Below are 19715 nucleotides of genomic sequence, written 5' to 3' on the forward strand. Positions count from 1 at the left end.
TCAGAAAAGAAGCCCCCACTTTGTCTTTTGTATTATTTTGTACTGTGACACTCTGCAGTTTGATTTGTTGTTGTTGTTGGTTCACACAGTATTAGATGCCTGGAGCCCAGCTCAGGACCTGGCATGAGGCAAGTACTCAGTAGAGAGCAATTGGCGTGCTGCATAGCTGTCAATTCTCTGTACTTTGCTCTCTGCTGAATGTTTAGGTCTTGGCACTTGTAGAAAATTGCCCTTGAGAGACCCAGTTTCCTTGCTGCCACCAAGTACTTCTGCTTCTTTGGCTATGTGTGCTCTTTGCCATTCCATTCTGGGCAGTGGAAATCCCAAGGCCCTCTACCACAATGACTCAAAGGTCCTATTTAAACAGGCCTTCCCCTTGTACTTCCCCTGAGATGATATCTGGAAGAAAAGAACATTTTCTTTTTGATTTGCTGAGTAAAACTTAACAGAAAAGCTAAGATAGTTTTGGGTACAATATCAACCTGAGTTTATATCAGGGCATACACTAAATACTCAATAATGCTACAGAACCCAGTGAACATTTACTATGTGTTTCGTATGTACCAGTGCCTAAGCCAGGCCTTCCAGAGAAATCAAAGGTGAGATAGTACTACTCGAGAGCTATGAGCTTGTAGCTCAAAGCGTACAGTAGCTGCACTGTACAACAGAGTGTGTGGGAGCAAGGAAGATGGATGGAGATGGAGAGACACACAGGAAGTAGTAGGGAGACTGGAGTTTTTTGGCAGTCTTCTTGCTTTGAGACGGCTGGAGAGATTCTCTTTTGCTGGGTCTTCAGCCAAAGAGGAAGGTCAGTTGTTGTTTCTAGACCTCTCTGAGCTAGCATGTTTTCACTCCAGTGTCTGACTCCCAAGTCAGAATGATAAAGAGAGACTTAGTTAAAAACTACATTTGGTGGCAATGGCAGAACAGGTGCCAGCCAGCAGGACTGGAAGTCCCACCAGGACACAACCTGAGCAGAGGGGCACCAACTGTGGGGACACAGACAGTAGCTAAAATAGCAGCAGGTTCAGATGCAGCTGCTAAGCCGACAGTAAAACAGTAGAGGTTTCCTGACTGTGTCCTTAAAGATAGCCTCTCCGCTGGTTCCCATTCCTTGGTTCACTTCCTACATTCTTTCGCCCTTTCATTTCCTTTTGCCTCTATATCCTTAGATAACATTCTACCTCACAAGCCAGGACACACAACACTTCCCTGTTTTCTTAGGTATCAATCCACCTACTGAGGTGACAGCTAGTTGGGTCTCTCCAGAACCATCTTGATCCTTCCTCGTAAACATAAGAAGAAATTCAGGGGAACTCTTGCTTGCATCTGTGATCACAGGACAGCCTGGGATTTAGTCTCCTTAGTGAGAAATGCAACTTCTACCAGAAACCTGGTCACTCTGAGCCTCTATTTTTTTAAACAAAAGAAAAGCAAACAAATAAACAAAACCTAAAACAAAAAACTAATAAGCCATGGAAATAGGGGGATGAGTTTGTCGCCAGTGGATTTTTCTGACTTTGAAGGCCTGACCCTACAGGACTGAAGGAGGCCATAGAAGACACACCAATGGAGTCTTTTGCTTATCATTCTCTTTCGTGCTTCAACTGTGTTATTAGTGTATCAGTTCCAAAGGAAAATGGGGACAAATGGCTAAAGTGTACCTATTAGCATACCAAGAATATTTTGGCCTCCAGAGTCTCTCAGCATTACAAGTACAAAGAGTCCATGGCTCTTCTTAGCTCTTCTCACCCCACTCCTTACTCTAAACTCCAGCTCATGGGCTTCTCTTTCCCCGGCTTCTCATCCCTGTATAATGCTGCCATTTTGCTCTATTGGTCCTGAGCCCCTCTCTTGGCCTTCTCTCGTCTTTGCTCTCTCTTCTCCTCCTCTTGTGTTCCTCCTCTCCCCATGGCCCAGTTCAGTCTACTGGTCATGTTTAGTCTACTTTCTCTCCTTGCTCTGACCTCTTTAATATGCCTCTGGTTGTACTCTCTCTCATATCTACAATGAAAACTTTTCCTCAATCATATCTTGGAGGGGTCACGTCCTCATTTTATATAAGTGGAGACCATCATTCTTAACAGAGAATTTGTCTTGGTCAGGGCTTCAGAATAGGGAAGTAGCTAAATTCAGAGGAGTGAAAGAGCCGAGCAGAGTGAGAGCTTCCCCATGCCACCTCTGAGGAAGCTTCAAAAAGCCCAGCAAAATTTCAGGTTCCTCCTGTGGAGAAAAGAGAAGTAGACCTCAGTCGTATCTTTTAAAAGCTACTTACTTTGTCCTGCAGCTTGCATTATCCTGGGTACTCATCAGCTGGGATGGTCTTGGAGTTATGTCCACTTGTTTCTTATCACAACTATTGCTTCTTCTTGGTCAGAAAAGAGTCCCAACAGTTTTGAGTCATTTCAGCCAAGTTCTAGACATTAAGGAACAAATACCAATTAGCCCCATTGGGTCCTGACAAATGTCAGGGCCATGAGACAGACAGACAGACAGACAGACAGACAGACAGACACACACACACACACACACACACTCACACACACTGGATTACTATTTTAAACCTTGAGTATTGAGAGGGTGGCTTATTATAAGGATAAACAATTCGATATAGCAGTACTTTTGCAAGTGCAATGAAAATACATAAGGGTTTACACACTAATAATCAAACATTGACAGCAAAAACTTTGTACAAAGGATAAAGTTCTTAATTCATTACTAAGATGACACATATTCTTGTTGTTCTCATAGCAGTCACTAGTAGTTCATTCAGTCCTGACTGGCCTACCAATGTTCCCCAATAGTGGCTTCTGGGTAAAATAACCATGAATAAAGGCTTAGTCAGGCCATAGATGTGTTTCTTTCATATTTGTGTCACTGGGGGTTGAACCCAGGAAAGCAAGCTAACCAGCTGCCCTGCCACTATGATAAATACCAGGCCCTAAGACAAAAGCTCTTGAAATATGGAAACATTGGCAAATATTTTTTCTTCAATTATCTCCCCAATCATCCTTTCCCACCTAATTCACAATGGATAAAATTAAGATCTTCAGAATTATTGCACAGCCTCAGACTACAACCACCTTAACTTGTAGTTCTGGAAGCATCTCTATATTTGAACCTCCTAGAATGATCTCTTCTAATCATTACTTTCAGCAGATCCTTGGACTATGTATGGCATGTTATGTTTATCCTCTTTGTAGGCTGGAAAAATTCTTTTGAAACCTAGTACACAACAGTCCTGATACATTGTTCCTTGCTCTACATTTATGGAGTAATATAATAAATGTATGGTTTTTAGTTTCCACCGCTGGCTGGCTCTTCAGTTTGAAGTTGTCAGACAAGCATGGATGACGGGGGATATCCTTCTGTATACATGTTTCTCTTATTGGTGATGAATAAAACACTGAATGTTCAGGCAGGAAGTATAGGCGGGGCTGGGAGACAATAATTCTGGTAGAGGCAGATAGAGAGGCCAGGAGGAGTTGCCATGTAGTGGAAGAAGGAGTCTAGACCCTTCTCTGGTAATCCAAGACCATATGGAAATATAGATTTATAGATATGGGTTAATAATTAAGACAGAGATAGCCGATAAGAAGCCCTAGCCATGAACCAGCAGTTTAATTATTAGTATGTCATTGTGTGCTTATTTGGGGCTGAAGCATCTGTGTGTCCTGGCAGGACAAGAAAGAAAAGCAACAGCAACACATGGTTCCTCATCTCCATGCATTTATCATCTGCCTTCACTGCTATGCACTTAGGTGAAGAAACTTAAGCTCCAACCCAAAGTCGGCAACTTTACGTTAGCCATTGATGTCACCATCTCCACCAAGCTTCTCTCAGAATTGCTACCAAAGCTCAAAAAAGTGAGAGATTTGCTGTTAACTTCAAATTGTGGACTTCTAAAGTTCTATATTTCCTGGTCAGGAGATGACTGAGAAGTCAAATCATCACTAGTTCATAAAATAATGAAGCACAGCACCATGAAGCACCTGTGTCTTACCAGGTACAAGGCCATCTCCTTTAGTTTCACATCAATCCTCTAAAGTCAGTCTAGACAGCTTCATTTTACAAAGTTCAGACCATATCCCAGTAAACAGGAAGACTTGTCTACAACTGAGGTCAGGCATTGTGACTCTAAGGTCATTCATTGTTCCTTCTAAATTCTCACATGATTTCTGGCCCAGGTACAGGATAGTATATATGATTTGAGAATATGTATTAAGGACAAGAAAGATGGCTCAGAATTTAAGAGCACTTGCTGCTGTTTCAGGGGATCCCAGGTTCAGATTCCAGCACCCGTACCAGGCTGCCTGTAACTCTAGTTCTAAAGGCTCCAATGCCCTCTTCTGGTTCCATAGGCACTGTATACACATGCTACATATACATACACTCAGACACAGGCATAAAACAAAAGTAGATCCATATTTTCAAAAGAATATGTACTAAGTTGGGATTAAGGACAGATTGTCTCCTATAAGAAATTACAGATATGAAAAGAAAGAAGCTGACTTTTTCTCCTCTCAACTCACATCTACATCTCAAGTGTGGTATTGCCAGAGTGACTTTGAATGGGCCTCTAGCTCCCAGAACATTCAGGGGCCTGATTTCCCCACATCCTCTCATTAAATACACTTAAGCTGAATCATAAGAGGAAGAGGAAGTGGCATTGCTCTGAAACATTTTTCTCCTTCACAGTATGAACTTTTGCTTTCACACACAGCCCACACAGTGAGCTACGTAAAGAGAAATTCCAGCAGCCTCCAGATATGATTACCCCTTCTCTGTCAAACCCTGCCTTTAGCTTAGCTGCCTCTTTGACCTCCAGGTGGACAGCTTCAGTTCGCTCTGCCAAGGACAATGACTGACTGCGAGTTCATGTACATCCACTCTCTGGCTGAGGACTATCTTCAGTATGTTCTGCAGGTACCTGCTTTTGAATCGGCTCCAAGCAAAACATCCAGGGTGCTACAAAGAGTTGCTTTCTCAGTTCAACAAGAAGTGGAAAATAATCTGAAACTATACTTGGATGATTTTGATGTGGGATCCATAGATACCGCCAGAACAATATTCAATCAAGTGATGGAAAGAGAATTTGAAGATGGCATTATTAACTGGGGAAGGATTGTGACTATATTTGCCTTTGGGGGTGTTCTCCTCAAAAAACTTCCACAAGAGCAGGTTGGCTTGGATGTGGGTGCTTACAAGCAAGTTTCCACTTTTGTGGCTGAATTCATAATGAACAACACAGCAGAGTGGATACGTCAGAATGGAGGCTGGGTATGTGAGATTGCATTCTTTTTGTTTCTCTACGTAATGGAGAGTCTACTTACTAATGAAAAAATAACTAAAAGATTTAAGTCTGTTTGTATTCTTATTTTGGATGCTTTTCATTAAAAGTAAGCCAAGCAGAAAACTTGTGGGTCATTTCCAGTGGGCCCTACAACTTTTTAGTTGGTGAACATTTGTGTCTCCAACTTTTATCCTTGCTTTGTGAACTGCAGTCATGAGATCTGGGGCTGAGAGCAGCAGATTTTGACTGCATCTTCAGAAACGGCAGTGCAGACCCTCAAGCATCTGCCTTTTGCTAGGGTTCTCAAGACAATGGAGAATTTGTACAGAAAGAGCTGGTATTAGATCTTGTCATTTGTACGTGGCTGTGTTGTAGTTAGCTGCATAGTTTTGTATATTTATTACTTACACATTGATTTTTCCCATTTTGTAACATACAAATTACAGGCTATTGAAGTTTTTTGATAAAAATAATGTACTGCCTCACTGGAAGGAACCCTTTTTAAAGCATATTCAAATATACAAATTTACTTTTTTTTTGTTTAATGGTATCTAAAACATCCAGGACTGTATGGAGAGTTTTTGGAGATCAGGTTATCCAGAAGCCTTTGCAACTAGATATACATGCTTCACTTTGTGTCCCAATATGCTTAATACTGAGTTGAAAATCATGTCTATTCCCATGTAGTCTCTCTCCCATCCCAGCTTTTATCTCTCTCAAGCAATGCCCACTGTTACTATTGTATATACAAAACATTTTTATTGACTACACCCAGAGAAAATACTGGTATGACCCTCCACCTGCATTTAGAGAAGAGATCTCACCATGTTGCCCAGGCTGGCCTCCAGCTCCCAGAGTAAAGTCATTCTACCACCCTCAGCCTTCCATGTCTTTGGGACTCTGGATGCATACCATCATGCTTAGCTAGCAAGCACCCCCCATGCCTCGCCAGCCCTTTGTCACAGAGACTAAATCTAGAGCTTAGCACAATCTGAGCAATGCTGTATTGCTGCACTGTACCTTCAGCCTCAAGGTAGTCTTTCTTTCTGAAAAATTTTACAAATTAGTATCTGGAATAGACATGGCAGTGAACATCTGTAATCACAGAACTCATGAACAAAAAACAAGAGGACCAAAAGCTCAGGGTCATCTTAGACTATACAGCAAGCCAGTAGAAGGCCAGATCTGGTCATATGAAGGCCTGATTACTCTCCCCACCCCAACTAGTACATGAATTTATTCTGTAACAATTTTTTCAACCCAAGGCACTTAAAATAGCATTTTAAAGAATCCTGTAGGAACTTGGGAGGTAGATCAGTTGTAGAACTCCTGCTTTGCATGAACAGGCTCTTAATTCAATCCCTAGCACCATAAGTAAATAAAAATTTAAAGAGTTCTTAATATGTTCTGCTGAATATACACGCTGTCGAAGAGCTGGTCTCTTCTGACTGATGTATATGTGGGTTATTTCCAGAGTTTTCTGTCACAAGGAATGTTTCTTTGACTATACCAGTATGTATTGTCTCCTGTGTGCAGGTGTTTTCTAGGGTGGATATTTGGTCATAGAGTTATTCACTCATGGTGTGTATCCATTTTGAAATTACTAGATTATTCTATCCCATAGCAGTTCTATCAAGATATAATCCTGTCAGCAGCATGTTAGAATACCCAATATTTCCTGGGTACAAGGAGGTCCTAGTAATCTATTACAATTTCTCTACTTGGTTACACTAAATCCATACAGTTAGTTGTCTTATGTTAAATCATTTTGCCCTTGGTTACTAGTACAGTTAAAGTTCTCCTCATGCTGAGCTCAAGTTCATGTTCATTGACTAATTCTTACTGAAAGAATTGCCTGCTTATTGCCCAGTTTTCAGTTGTTTTATTAACAAAGGAATTCTTTGAACAACCTGAATGTGAATTATTTTTTCTATGTGGCAGATTTCTTTCAGCATGTTGATTATCCTCTAAGACTGTAGATGTTTTCAATAATTACATGCTTAAAAATTTAATGCAATTGACTTTATTGAACACAGGCTTTGTTCCATTTCTATTTTGTTGAAAGTCTGCTTGCCCAGTGCTACGTCTTGCTGTAAAGCAGTTTTCCTTTTCAGCTACCTCTAACTCTTCTTTTTAAGTTGACTTGATTTGGGTCTAGGTGAAACATGTCAAATGTTTGGTTATGTTTCTTCTGGTTGGCTGTGGGAAGGGCTCAGGAAACTCTGTGATGCACTGTGTATATGTTAAGTGAAGACAAGTGTCTTCTAGTGCAGAGGCCACAAATGAGCCTGTAGAGAACAGTCTTACAAGCTCTATAGATTTACTCTATGTGGCCATTGCCTATCACAGCTTGTGGAAGACACAGAATACATGTTACTTCAAAATATAACTTCTTCATAACATATTGTGTGAATTCTTAGAATTCAAAATGAATGAAGGGTATGGAATAGCCTCTTAGAATTTCTAGAAATACGTTGTCTTGGGAATCATAGATCATTTAAAGCAATCTCAATACTGTATTCTAACCAACAGAAATAACTTATTCTGATAATGGCAACTAGTGCTATAGTGATCCAATATTCACAGGCATAGCAAACTGATAGCTTTTTTCACAGTGTCATTGACAAATCTGCTTCAATGAATGAATTTACTTTGAATGATTTTTTTGTAGCAAATACACTGGTCTATGCTAGCAGTCAGGGGTCCCATTAGGAAGGAGAAATGGTTATTTTATCATTTTTCCTTTTTCTTTTCTGAAAAATAATCCTCTAAACTGACCATAAAACATGCAACCTATGGTCTTGTTACACTTGAAATATGCCTGAAACTTTATGAGAAGTTTTAGAGCAAGATTTGATACAGAAGTACAGTATAGATGTTAGGAGCACCAACTCCAGGTGCTTTATTTCAAGGCTCAGTACTTATCATCTATGTGACCAGAATAACTTACATAACTTCTCTATACTTTGTTTCCTTGTCTCTAAAACTAGGCCACATTGCAGCCTATCTGCCCAGTCTGGTATAAGGATCATGAGTTATTTACACACAAAGCACCCAGAGTAACTTTTATAAATGAGTACTCAGTACAATTTAAAGACCATTATTATTACTAATAAACACTAATATTAATACTAATAATAGTAATATTACATAGTTTCCATTTAGAAAATCTAAGTATATTTAGACTTCAAAAGTTGTATGGTCCGTTTCAGTTGGATATTAATCACTCTGGACCTCGGGTGAATTAAAGGGAAAAATGTAAGACCAATGCATTAGTAATGGAATGCATATCTCATTACTTTTTTAAAAATCAGTTTGAATCTTTCCTCCTTCCCTCCCATCCCTTTCCTCCTCATTCTTCCATTCCTTCCTTTTCCTCCCTCTCATATTTCCCCTGTCCCATGTTCCCTTTAGTTTCCCTTGTCATCTCTGTTTTTCTTCATCTTCTACATTTATTATTATTTTCTCCAGTTCCCTCTGCCAGTTTGAAGTACACAGTTGAACTTGTAATGCCTGGTAGAAGATTTAATGTAATTTTTCTATTAGCGATCATGAATATTTGGAAGGAAGATAGTTCCTAAAGCCACTAGAATACATTTTAGTTGCTGTTGTCTATAGTTTCAGCTACACAGAGGTGAAGGCTCAAGGAACATTGCTTGAACACAGCAGGAGAAGTTACTGTGGGTACAGTAAGACCCTTTTTGAAAAACAAAGAATGTGCTTAAGATGAAACTCAATGTCCTACCTCTGGGAAATCATACTTTCATTTGACTAAGGTGACTTTCCTACTTCCATGCTCTTTAATGAGCACTTTTCTGGGTCCAGGATTGTGGAATAAAGAAGAACACTTGGTCATTAGCCCAAAGAGGTGGACTGTATCTACTACATGCATCACTGTATCTTTCATGCTTAGTATAGGGCCATTGCACAAAAGGTATCTGACACACAGCTATAGATCTCAGGAAACGACACTGAAACGTGAGGACTGAACTTGGAATTTTCCTTGGAATTATTAGAGTCGTGACTTAGGTTAAGTTACCTAGGAAGGACTCCAGTTCTCAGGTTTCCTAAGTAATACTTATAACAACATAATATAAAGTAATGTAATAATAATTACATTATATAGTAGAATGTCTATAACGTAATAATAATATAGCATAAAAGTAATAAAAATGAAGACAATGGTATCTATAGGCAAAGACCAAGAAAACTTTCTTTTAAAAGCACTTTGTGAATATGTAAATAGAATTAAGCAAGTATGGGGGTTACATAGGAAATTCCAAGAAATTTAAATATATAATTTTAAAAACTACTCTAAATACAAAAAGAAATCCCTTTAGAAGTGGGGATACACTGAATTGGCCCCTTCCAAGTAACCAGAATAGTAAGCATTAAGCTAAGTAAGAGTAACTAACTATTTAATAACTCTTAATAGGAATAGTTAAGCTAAGAGGTCTTCTCCTCTTCTCTCCATTTTCACCCTCTCCTCCGTTCCTACCTCTTGCTCTAATGGTGTGGTTAGTTTGGTGGCAAAGTGAAGGGGAAAAGTGGGCACTCCGAGACATATAGATGACTGATTAACCATTCATATCAGTGAAGGCATTTCAAAAAGTATAAGCAGCCAGGCCCTCTGAGTGCTAAGTACACGCTTCATCATCGAGCTATAGCCCAAGACCATCAAAACAGGTCTTAAATGAATAACAACAAATAAACTCTAGAAGAGTAGCTGTGGTATCCACATATCTTTGAGAGGTTTTAATTTTCTTTGGGTTACTGGTACAGTATGTGTCAGTCTGCTTTGTAATGCTATAATAAAATATCACACAGTAAATGATAAGAGGAAGCTGTTTAGGGAGTCTGAGAGTACCAGCATCTAAGGGCACCAACACTGAAGGACACCAGCATTGAAGGCTGTGTCTGCTAAGAGCCTTCTTGCTGCAGGAAGTTAGGAAGGAAGGCAGAAATGGAGGGAAGGAAAGAAGGAGGGAGAAAAGATGACTAGAGAGCTGAAGACATCTTTTGATAACAAATCTACCCCTTGGATAATAGTCTTGATGTAGTCATGGGGGTGGGGTGGTGCTCCCAAAGCCAAACTATCTCTTAAAGATTCCTTATCAAAATAGCAATTAAGAATCAACATGAATTTTGGAAGGTATAAACAAACCAGGTCAGCTTGGTGTATCATTTTATGCTTTCTCAGAGCCAGAGTAGCTCAATTTAGCAAATTTTCACTACTCCCAGGCATAATAAGACCTGGGCATTTCTTGGTTATTACTATATTACCAATGTGGTAATGAATCCTTATTTGTATATTTATTTTTATATAATAGCCTTGAGATTCAAACTGCATCACTAAAGGAAATAGTTTTGAAAGAAATCTGTTTGGAAAAATATTTTTATAGTTATAAAAAACTATGATTGTGTTGAAATGTAAAATTCTTTAATTGCTGGTAACTTAAAAGTGTTTCCCTATATAATTAGTGATTTAAGTCTCAGTGAACTTTTCTTTTTAACTATTAAGGCTCGGTTGTTTTTCTCTTACATTTTAATGAATTCTCCTAATAAATATATTTTCCTGGTTTGCAGTTCTTTTAATTTTAGTTTTTTATATATTTATGACTATTTTATATCTTCATTTAGCTTTTTCTTTATTTATTTTAGATGTTGAAAATGCACAGAAATGAAAGGATTTCCTGTTAACAAAAGATCATTTTAGAGGCTCTCAGTGTGCCTGTCTATTATAAGCTTACGGCAGTTCTTGGAAGCAGAACAAGAAATGTCTATATACTAAGACTGGGAACTACCAAGACTGGGAAGTACGTGAGAATGTAAGGTTAGGAGAAGAGGACACAGGGAAACCGAGCAATGTCTTTTTTCTGTTGGAGCATGACATCATGTGTCTCACAGTTGAATGCATACCACATGCAGACACATTCCCCTCACTAGTGGCTGCCTGGTTGGCTAATGATCACACAACTATTAATTTTAAGATCTGCAGTGATTTCTAGAGTCCTCTGATTCTCAAGAAGCTACACCCGATTCACTTTTTCTGGATTAATGCTATTATAGCACAAACATTTGGAGACAGTATAAGACTGGAGCTTACAAGATGTAGAGCAAATGTTACTAGATGAACATAAAAACATCAGGGGTGGTGGAACAGACAGTGTGCAAGTACAGTCAGGGGATATAGAGCAGTTGGTAGTGTGCTGTCTTAGCTTGCATAAGGTCCTGGGTTCCATGCCCAGTACTGCCTGAACCAGGCATGATGGGGTATGACTATAACTCTAGGGCTAGGAGATAGAGAGAGAAGATTAAAAAGTTCAAAATAAAATAAATGTTTTGAGCAATTTTATATTCTTTTTGTGCTTCTTTTGAAATATATGGAGTGAAAGGGAATGTAATGTTTGTAGTTCAACCCAAGTCCAGGCAAAGAGTTAGCTGCTCTTAGCAGCTACTGCATGCCACCATGCTTTCTGCCATGATGATAATGGACTTGGCCTCTGAAACTGTAAATTAAGAGCTACCCTGGTCATGGTGTCTCTTCACAGCAACAGAAGATAGACAAAGACACTTCTTAATATATGGCTGAAAAACAAAACCCAAACGAAAACCAAAACCCTTGAAACTAACATATGTAGCTCAGGCTGTATTCATATTGGACAGTGTTTCTAAAGGAGTTTAGCTTTGGAGTAGAGAACAATGCTGAGAATGAAATGACTGCATATACTGAGAGTAGAGAGATTATCCCACTGATCTTAAATCTTCACTTTGTTCTCATAGGAAGATGGCTTCATGAAGAAGTTTGAACCTAAGTCTGAACCTAAGTCTGGCTGGGTGACTTTTCTGGAAACGATAGGGCATATCTGGCAAATGCTCTTTGCTCCTCAAGCAACACTACTGACCAGAAAGGACCCGCGCTCCTGTGACAATGATGACCATCACTTAGTACGTCCATTTGTAAACAACTCAGCTAATAGGACTTGACTTTCCAGAATTGCAGATGTTTTGTTCCCACTTTAATAAATAAGTTTGTTTCTGTATGTGTTTCATGCTTTAAGTTTTTGAGTTTGCCTGGAACTTCACAATACTCAACACAGGGACATTGCCGGTGGCCATGCCAGCGAGTTGCAATTGAAGTTCCAGGTGTCAGCCCACCAGAATGGAATCCTTTGATGGGCCAATCTCGTTTAGGCAAGGCCACGGGACTGCAGACCCTGGAATGTCTTTTGCTTCTGCTGTGTCTGTCCATGTTTACTGCAACTCTCTTTCTCTAGTATCTAGCATGGTGTGAGTGGATGTGGGGAGGTCTCCACTGCCTGTAATATAATGTGCTTATCTCTTGGAAACATCCTGCACTACTAGGCATTTTTACCTGTGGATTGTCTAGAAGATGATACCTCTCTAACCTGTACTGTCTAATTTGATAATAAAAATGATAGTTTATACAGAGTTTTGGTGAATAAAAATAAATGCAAGGCTATGTTTCACAGCCAAAGTCTGAGTTTCACCTAAGGAGCTGCATGGATTATTTAACACAAGTTACGTAACTGTTTAGCCCAGCTCGTTGGAGGAAATATGTCAGTTGGGATGGGCTTTGAGGTTTCAAAAGCTCATGCCAACCCCAGAATCCCTATCTCTCTGCTTATGAATCAGATAGAAAAGTTTAGCCACCGACTCTGTGTATTTCTGTCAAAGCCCTGTGCTGCAGGAGGATGCCCCCCCAAACAATGGCAGGGCAGGTATTTAAGGACTGATGATGACCTGGAGGGTAGTATCTTTTCTACCTCTACCATAAGGTAGAAACTCTTCCATAAGGTTGTACCTGTTATCCTGTGACACTAGGCCAAATCATATGGGGTTAAAATCTGCTCTGTAACTCTTTGCTGAATCCACACTTTCTCTATCCTCAGGGTCCCTGGCTGCTTACAGTTCCTCATTGATGCTCTCTCCTCAATCTTTTCTCTCTGGCCTTTCATTTGGGCTTCATGGAGAGGGCAGTCAGAGATGCAGTGTTGGGGTCTCAAATAATTTTTCTCTCTGACCTTTTCTTGTCTTCTGTTTTCTCACTCCACCCAGCCAGTTTTCTCCCAAGGCAAGACCCAAAAAGTAGAATTCACTTTCCCCAAGTCAAGTAATAATCAACAGTCAGACTATATATGATCAATCTGGCTTTCTAGCTGCCAGAAAGGGATAATTTCTGTTTCTACTCTTACAGAAATGAATATCGAACCATTTTAAACTCTGTGTGTGTGTGTGTGTGTGTGTGTGTGTGTGTAAAACTGTCTTTTGTTAGGCCATGTTCTAATTTTTAGATCAAGTTTGATGGCAAAATAGAAATTCTCTAGTTTACTTACATTAGATTTCTCTTGAGTCTAGTAATATATCCAATAGAGAGAGCCCTTTCCCCCAAAACCATCTCAGTTATCAATATTACCTCTGTGGTATGATTCCTAACTGAGGAAATGAAGACACTAAGGACCTTAACACCAGATCCCTTAACACCAGATCCTTCTGCTTCCACATCCAGAGGGCTAGGATTACAGATGAGGTTATTACCACACTCAGTTTGTGTGGTGTGGTGCTGGAGGTCCAACCCCCAGGTTTTGTGCATGCAAGGCCAGGACTCTAGCGATGGTGCTTCATCCTAAACAGCATGGTCTTTTATTTTATCACCACCTTTAAACTGGAGAAACAAAAAGGAATAAGCAAGAAGACCAGGTAGGAAGTTACTTAAATCCTACTGAGCTGAGTGAGAACAAGATACTATCTTTGAGCTCTGTTGGCCACAGTGATGTGCTTGTTAGAAATGTTCCAAAGCACCCCAAAACAGTGCCACCAATGGGGACTAAGTGTTCAGACTCATGAGACTGTGGGTGGGGGAATTCACATTCAAACAATGAAACTGTGTTTGCTTTAAGACACAGTCTCCCTGTGCAGCTTATGGTGACCCTGACACCCCAATCCTTCTGTTTCATCGTTCCCAGTGCTGGGACTAGAAGCATGTGCCACCGCTTTCAAGATACACTATGTGAGGCTGCTTTGATTTTGTTTTATTTTGAGTCAGGGTCTTCCTACATACCTATGTATCTCAGAATGGCCTAGAACCTTCAAGTTTTAGACATTAGCTTGTAAGACCTTTAATGATCTCTTTTCTTTTAATTTTCCTTTTTTAAAATTTAGAAACAAGCTTGTTTTACATGTCAATCCTAGTTTCCTCTCCCTCCCCTCCTTCCCTGATCCAATAGGACCCCTATCCCATCCCCTTTAAGCTTCCCAGGGAGGGTCAGGCCTTCCATGGGGGAATATCTGTTTTCTACTTGAACACTTGATCTTTTCTTTTGCTTCAGCTACCCCATAGTGTCAAGTACAATGTCTTCTCCTAGTATCTGACACACCTTTATGTTATTGAGTCTTCCTGTGATTTTGATTTCCGATGGAAATAATGGCTCCAGAGTGTTGGAAACACTTGGGATACCAGTGTTTCTGCCCTGGAGCCTTACCTGTGAGAGGACACACAGAGACCACTGAAGATTCACACCCCTAAAGAGATTTACACCTAATGTTGCAAACATTCACAGGTGCAAACATATTCTTGATGAAATGTACACATGGAACTAAAGCATTTTTTGTCAAAGCCTGGGATTAAGTAAAGTGAATGCTTTCTCCCATGCCAAACTGGACAAAGCTATCATTATTTTTGCAGCACTGGTGTCAAACCATGAGCCTTGTGCATGCTAGGCAGGCTCTTCACCTATCAGTTATGCTGTCAGACGACCTATTTATTACAGACATGAAACCACATAGAACAGCCATGGGTATCCACAAAAAGCCAGCCTCTAGAATTTAACAGCAGCAATTTATCAACAGTAACATATGCAATGAAATTTGTGTGTATGTGTGTGTCTGTCTGTCTGTCTGTCTGTCTGTCTGTCTATCTGTCTGTCTGACATAAGGGAGAAAACTTAGGACCACATGAAGCTAAGTTTTACAGCTCTTCCTGAAGATTAATATTTGCTGCATACAGTCATTTACGGTAGTGATATGAATAGAAATCACCGGAGGACCATTTGGACTCCTGGGATGGCTCAGGATTCTCCATACTTAACATGCTTTCAGGGGACACTGATCCACAAAGTACATTCATGTTCTAGTATTGGTGAACAGATATTGCATGGCCACACTGACCTGATTTTCTAGGTCTCTGAGCATAAAGATGAGATGACAGATGTCAGTGAATTTACTGACCATGCTAAGAATTCTGTTCATCTTTGTTTTCCCTCTTGCACCTTCCTTTGTCTTCAGGCACTTAGATCTTACAGAAATGAACTATATACATTTTACATGGGTGCTGGATCTGAACTCGGCTCCCCATGCTGGTGTAGTAAGCATATTACCAAGAAAATCATCTCCCTGACTCTGAAAATTAAATCTTAAAAATCAGCCCTCAACTACTGAGTGGCAACATGGGGGTGGTGGCAAGATATACATATATATATATATATATATATATACATATATATATATATAATCTTAAAAGTCCGTCCTCAACTACTGAGGGGCAACATGGGGGTGTTGCCGATAATATATACATATATATATATATATATTATCTTAAAAAGTCAGTCCTCAGCTACTACTTACTTTATTCTTTGATCCCCACTCAGTCAAACGTCCTGTTAGAGAATGACATTATCTGTCTCCGAACAGCAGATTCCAACAGCAGCAAAGGCAGCTACACTCTTCGATAATAATGAACAGGGTGACTGAATCCTGAATTCTCCAGAGATGGGGCATCCAACTCCAAAGAGGGCCTGCCATAGCGGCCCTACAAGTTTATCAGTAACGAGCCAACTGACTGAAAATGGGAGAAGAACACACTTTCTGGAAAAGCAGAATTTTTTCCGTTGACCAGGAGGAGTCACGTGTCCACCGGCAATGATGTAGGAGCGTCTGGTGTGCTTGGCCCACTCCACAACGTTAAGGCTAGATGAGTACTGAGTCCACCCTCTGCAGAACATGGCTACCTCCATAGGCTGTGAGGGAAGGTTAAATGTCCAGATGAACGTGCACAAGTCCCAGCTATCCAGCGGGAAAGGACAAGGAAACCACAGCACGCTGTCATTTGAGCCCACAAGATGGGGGCCGCTCAGAGACCTAAGTGGCCAATGCTAGTTCTTAGAGGCCACGCCCCCCGCGACCGAGGGTGATGGGCGTGGCCGGGGCGGTGCTTGCCAGGTGATGGCAGCGGTTGCTGCAAGCAACTCCAAGGGGTGCCTACCGGCCGAGCTGAGGAACTGAAGCAGCGTTTGTGGGCCTTAAGTGCGCAGGAACGGCTGCTCCAGTCTCACCACCTCACGCAGAAGGTGCGAGAAGGCTGCAGGGAGTTAAACGCCTGGAAGCTTGGGCTCGGCTCGCGTGTCTGCGCAGGCGCACCTCTCCCCTTATGTGCACATCCTCTTGGGTGTGCACTCGTTGCTCCAGTCTGGCCCAGTAGGGCAGGCAGCAGTATCTGTGGGTATCCAGGAGTTTCTCCAGGGAGGCTGGGCTGGAGCACGTTTATTCTTGCCAACCGAGTTATTTTGTTAAGTGAGGAAAGACGTTGCCGCGAGCTTTAGTAGGTGTTGAGATTGTGGAACCACGCCTGCACTTTCCGGTTTAAATTTCATTCATTCACATGTGTTTAACAACTAGTAGTAAGCCATTTTGCTGTGTATTGGGTTATAGAGATGGCAAAGATGATTGTCACTTCTAAATGCTCAGACAGTCTAGCAGAGGAAGCAGGCAAATGAAAAATTTAGGGCTGGGGCTATGGCTCAGTGATAACCACGGTTCAGAAGTGTGCTATCTTTTATTAGTCCACATTTAGAACATACACTGAATTTGGGTCTGTTTTTCTACTTTCAAATTGCGTCTTCCTTTAACTTTGGCAAAACTAGAATCTGAGTTTATTTATGGGTAGATTAATTTTCACATTGTGAGATAATTGCATCCTCACAGCCACCCCTTGGGTTTCTGCTTCTGAGTTAGGGTCGTTTATCTGGAACTCGTTACCTTACTTTGCCTTCTTTCTTATGTGCTTTTTCTTCTCAACGTTTTTAGAGTACATCCTCAAATTTTTTAGAAGGAAAATACCTATGTGATTGTCAACCTTTATATTGTTTTCAGCTCATGTCTATGCATGTTTTGCCTGCATGTATGTGAGTGCCTTTAGAGGTCAGAAGTGGGTACCAGACCCTTTGGAACTAGATTTAAGGATGGTTGGCCGCCCCAGTGTAGTAGCTAGAAATTGAACCCAGGTTGTCTGCAGAGAGCATTAAGTGCTCTTAAACTACTGAACCATCTCTCTAGACCTGACTCTTTAATATATGTTAAAATGTTTTCAACTCCCATTTGACCAGTCAATCGATTTCACGTTTTTAATTATTTTTTTCTCATTCTGTTCAACACCTATGACTTCAAATGGAGACAGTTATTTCTTATTTACTTGCTTATTTATTATATCTTTGTGGTTTAGTTACTGTTATACTGCTGTAAAGAGACACCATAACCAAGGAAACTTATAAAAAGAAGTATTTCATTTGGGTCTTGTTTACAGTTTCCAAGGGCTAGCCTGTAATCACCATGGTCAGAAGCATGGAGGCAGTCAGGCAAGCATGGTTCTGGAGAAGTACCTGAGAGTTTACATCTTATCCATAAGATGGAGGGAGGGAAGGAAGGAGGGATGGAGACAGAGAGAAAGAGATTTTGAAACCTCAAAGCCCACTCTGGGGTCTCTGTGATTATAGGGGCTTGCAGGGGTATCAGTGGGAAGTTAGAAGGAAGTCCAGCTCAACACGACTCAGTGGCTGGTGTTGGTTCAAACTTCTAGAGTTTGACACAAGACAGATTATTTTAGAAGTATTTAAGCACAGCCCATTTTGGGGAAAAAGTTTCCTGGTGATGATTCAATCCTGCGTGTACAACAAAACTTAAGACATGGTTACATTGAAACTCTTTCCAAAGTGTATGTGTACTTTCCCATAAAGGTGGATACTATAGGTTGACTGTTAAATGTCTGGGGCAAAAATCTGGTGTGTTGGCCATACAGTTAGTGCAAAGGTCCTATTTGTACAGTACATGTGACATCTCCCATGAAGACTGGCTCTACTGACTGAGAAACCATGTTTGAGATATGGTCTAGGGAGGATGGCTGAGACATATGTAACAGTATGGGAGAACCTTGTGTAGTATTGCCATACAGATAGTTCAGCGGTCACTGGGCTACTAACCAAATACATTCCCAGCCTTCTGGTCAGAAAGCAGATGATACATCTCTTCTTTTGAAGACATAGCCCTTAGTGTTTACCATTCCTGGTTCCCCAGTGCGTATCTGTGAGCACAAAGCCCCTGTGTCCCTGAGTGACACACTTTCAACGTGGAGGTACACACCTTTTAAAGCCTCCTAAATAGTTCATCATCTGAGAACAACACATTCAAATGTGTGAGCCTGTGATGTCCATTCTCACTCATACCATCACATCTTGAATTCTAGTTTTCCTTTGGATCTTGTAGGAATTCTTGGTAATTAGATAGTAAAAAGTCTAGACTGATTTTCTGTGTCTCTTAACATTTTTTTCCTAATTTGTCTCCCCACTCAGGATTTCCTACTAGATTGTTTTCATTTTGCTAACCATGGTTTTAGTTTCCAATAATTATTTCTTATGTCTCTTACTGCTTCCTTTCCATAGCAGTCTATTGATGTTTTATCAATTCAGTTGTTTTCAGTTTGTGTGAGAAAACTAACTAGAGTTTAAAAATAATCTCCATCTTTTGTGTTATCTGTTTTGTGCTGAATTATTTTTTCCCTCCCATTTGTCATTTTAAAACTCTTTATGTTTTGTATTTTGGATTTTCGAAATGGTTGAAAATCATTTATTGGCTATTCATATTTATATCTTTGAGGATATTGAGCATCACCTGAGAATGTTGTACGTGGTAGTGAAGGCCTCCGCCACTCAATGAAGCCCTTCTTTTCTACATGTTTATTAATGAAAGTGTGTTAGCTACAAGCTACAAGATTCCCTCTGTTTTTGTAGACACTGGTTGGAGTTCTAACAGGAGAATGGGTTCTGTCTATCTCCTGTGTTTGTGTTTTAGTGCCACTTTGTCTATAAATACTGTCTCACCAGGACTTAGTCAAATTTCTGCCTTATTGTCTTCATTATTATGACGGGTTTCCTTTTTCCTCCTCTTTAGCAAATGGCATGTAAATGGGCATGAAGGAAGGAAGATGAATGCATATGCATAGTCTCACACTGAATTTTAGTTGTGCCTTACTGCTTATTCAGCTCTTGGTTTTCTATACTCTGTTTTAAAGAGATTAAGAGAAATATTCTCATATAGTAAGTGTTGTCAAAGACTTAGGCCTGCTGCAAATCTG

General features: G+C 40.3%; 1 protein-coding gene, 1 long non-coding RNA gene and 1 pseudogene across 2 annotated transcripts; 2 read left to right on the top strand and 1 right to left on the bottom strand.

Annotated features, from left to right (window-relative positions):
- Positions 1–381: 381 nt before the first annotated feature.
- LOC121137483 lies at positions 382–16694 on the bottom strand. Its single transcript, XR_005874719.1, has 3 exons — positions 15938–16694; positions 2276–2416; positions 382–399 (listed from the first exon to the last, which is right to left on the bottom strand). It is a non-coding gene; the product is annotated as an uncharacterized LOC121137483 (long non-coding RNA).
- Positions 4691–12336, top strand: Bcl2a1 (BCL2 related protein A1). The gene is made up of 2 exons (XM_040739733.1): positions 4691–5280; positions 12077–12336. The coding sequence occupies exons 1-2, from the start codon at positions 4861–4863 to the stop codon at positions 12278–12280; spliced, it is 624 nt and encodes a 207-aa protein (XP_040595667.1). The 5' UTR covers positions 4691–4860; the 3' UTR covers positions 12281–12336.
- LOC121137481 overlaps positions 16535–19715 on the top strand; it is a 31139-nt pseudogene continuing 27958 nt past the window's right edge.

Source organism: Mesocricetus auratus, unplaced genomic scaffold (genome assembly GCF_017639785.1).
Source record: "Mesocricetus auratus isolate SY011 unplaced genomic scaffold, BCM_Maur_2.0 Super-Scaffold_100691, whole genome shotgun sequence".
Classification (NCBI taxonomy): Eukaryota; Metazoa; Chordata; class Mammalia; order Rodentia; family Cricetidae; genus Mesocricetus; species Mesocricetus auratus.

What these genes read in the sequence shown, in the direction of transcription:
- Bcl2a1 (XM_040739733.1), top strand. Translation starts at nt 4,861, where the DNA reads ATGACTGACTGCGAGTTCATGTACATCCACTCTCTGGCTGAGGACTAT. An exon ending in TACGTCAGAATGGAGGCTGG is followed by an intron (nt 5,281 to 12,076) that starts GTATGTGAGATT and finishes TTGTTCTCATAG; the next exon opens with GAAGATGGCTTCATGAAGAA.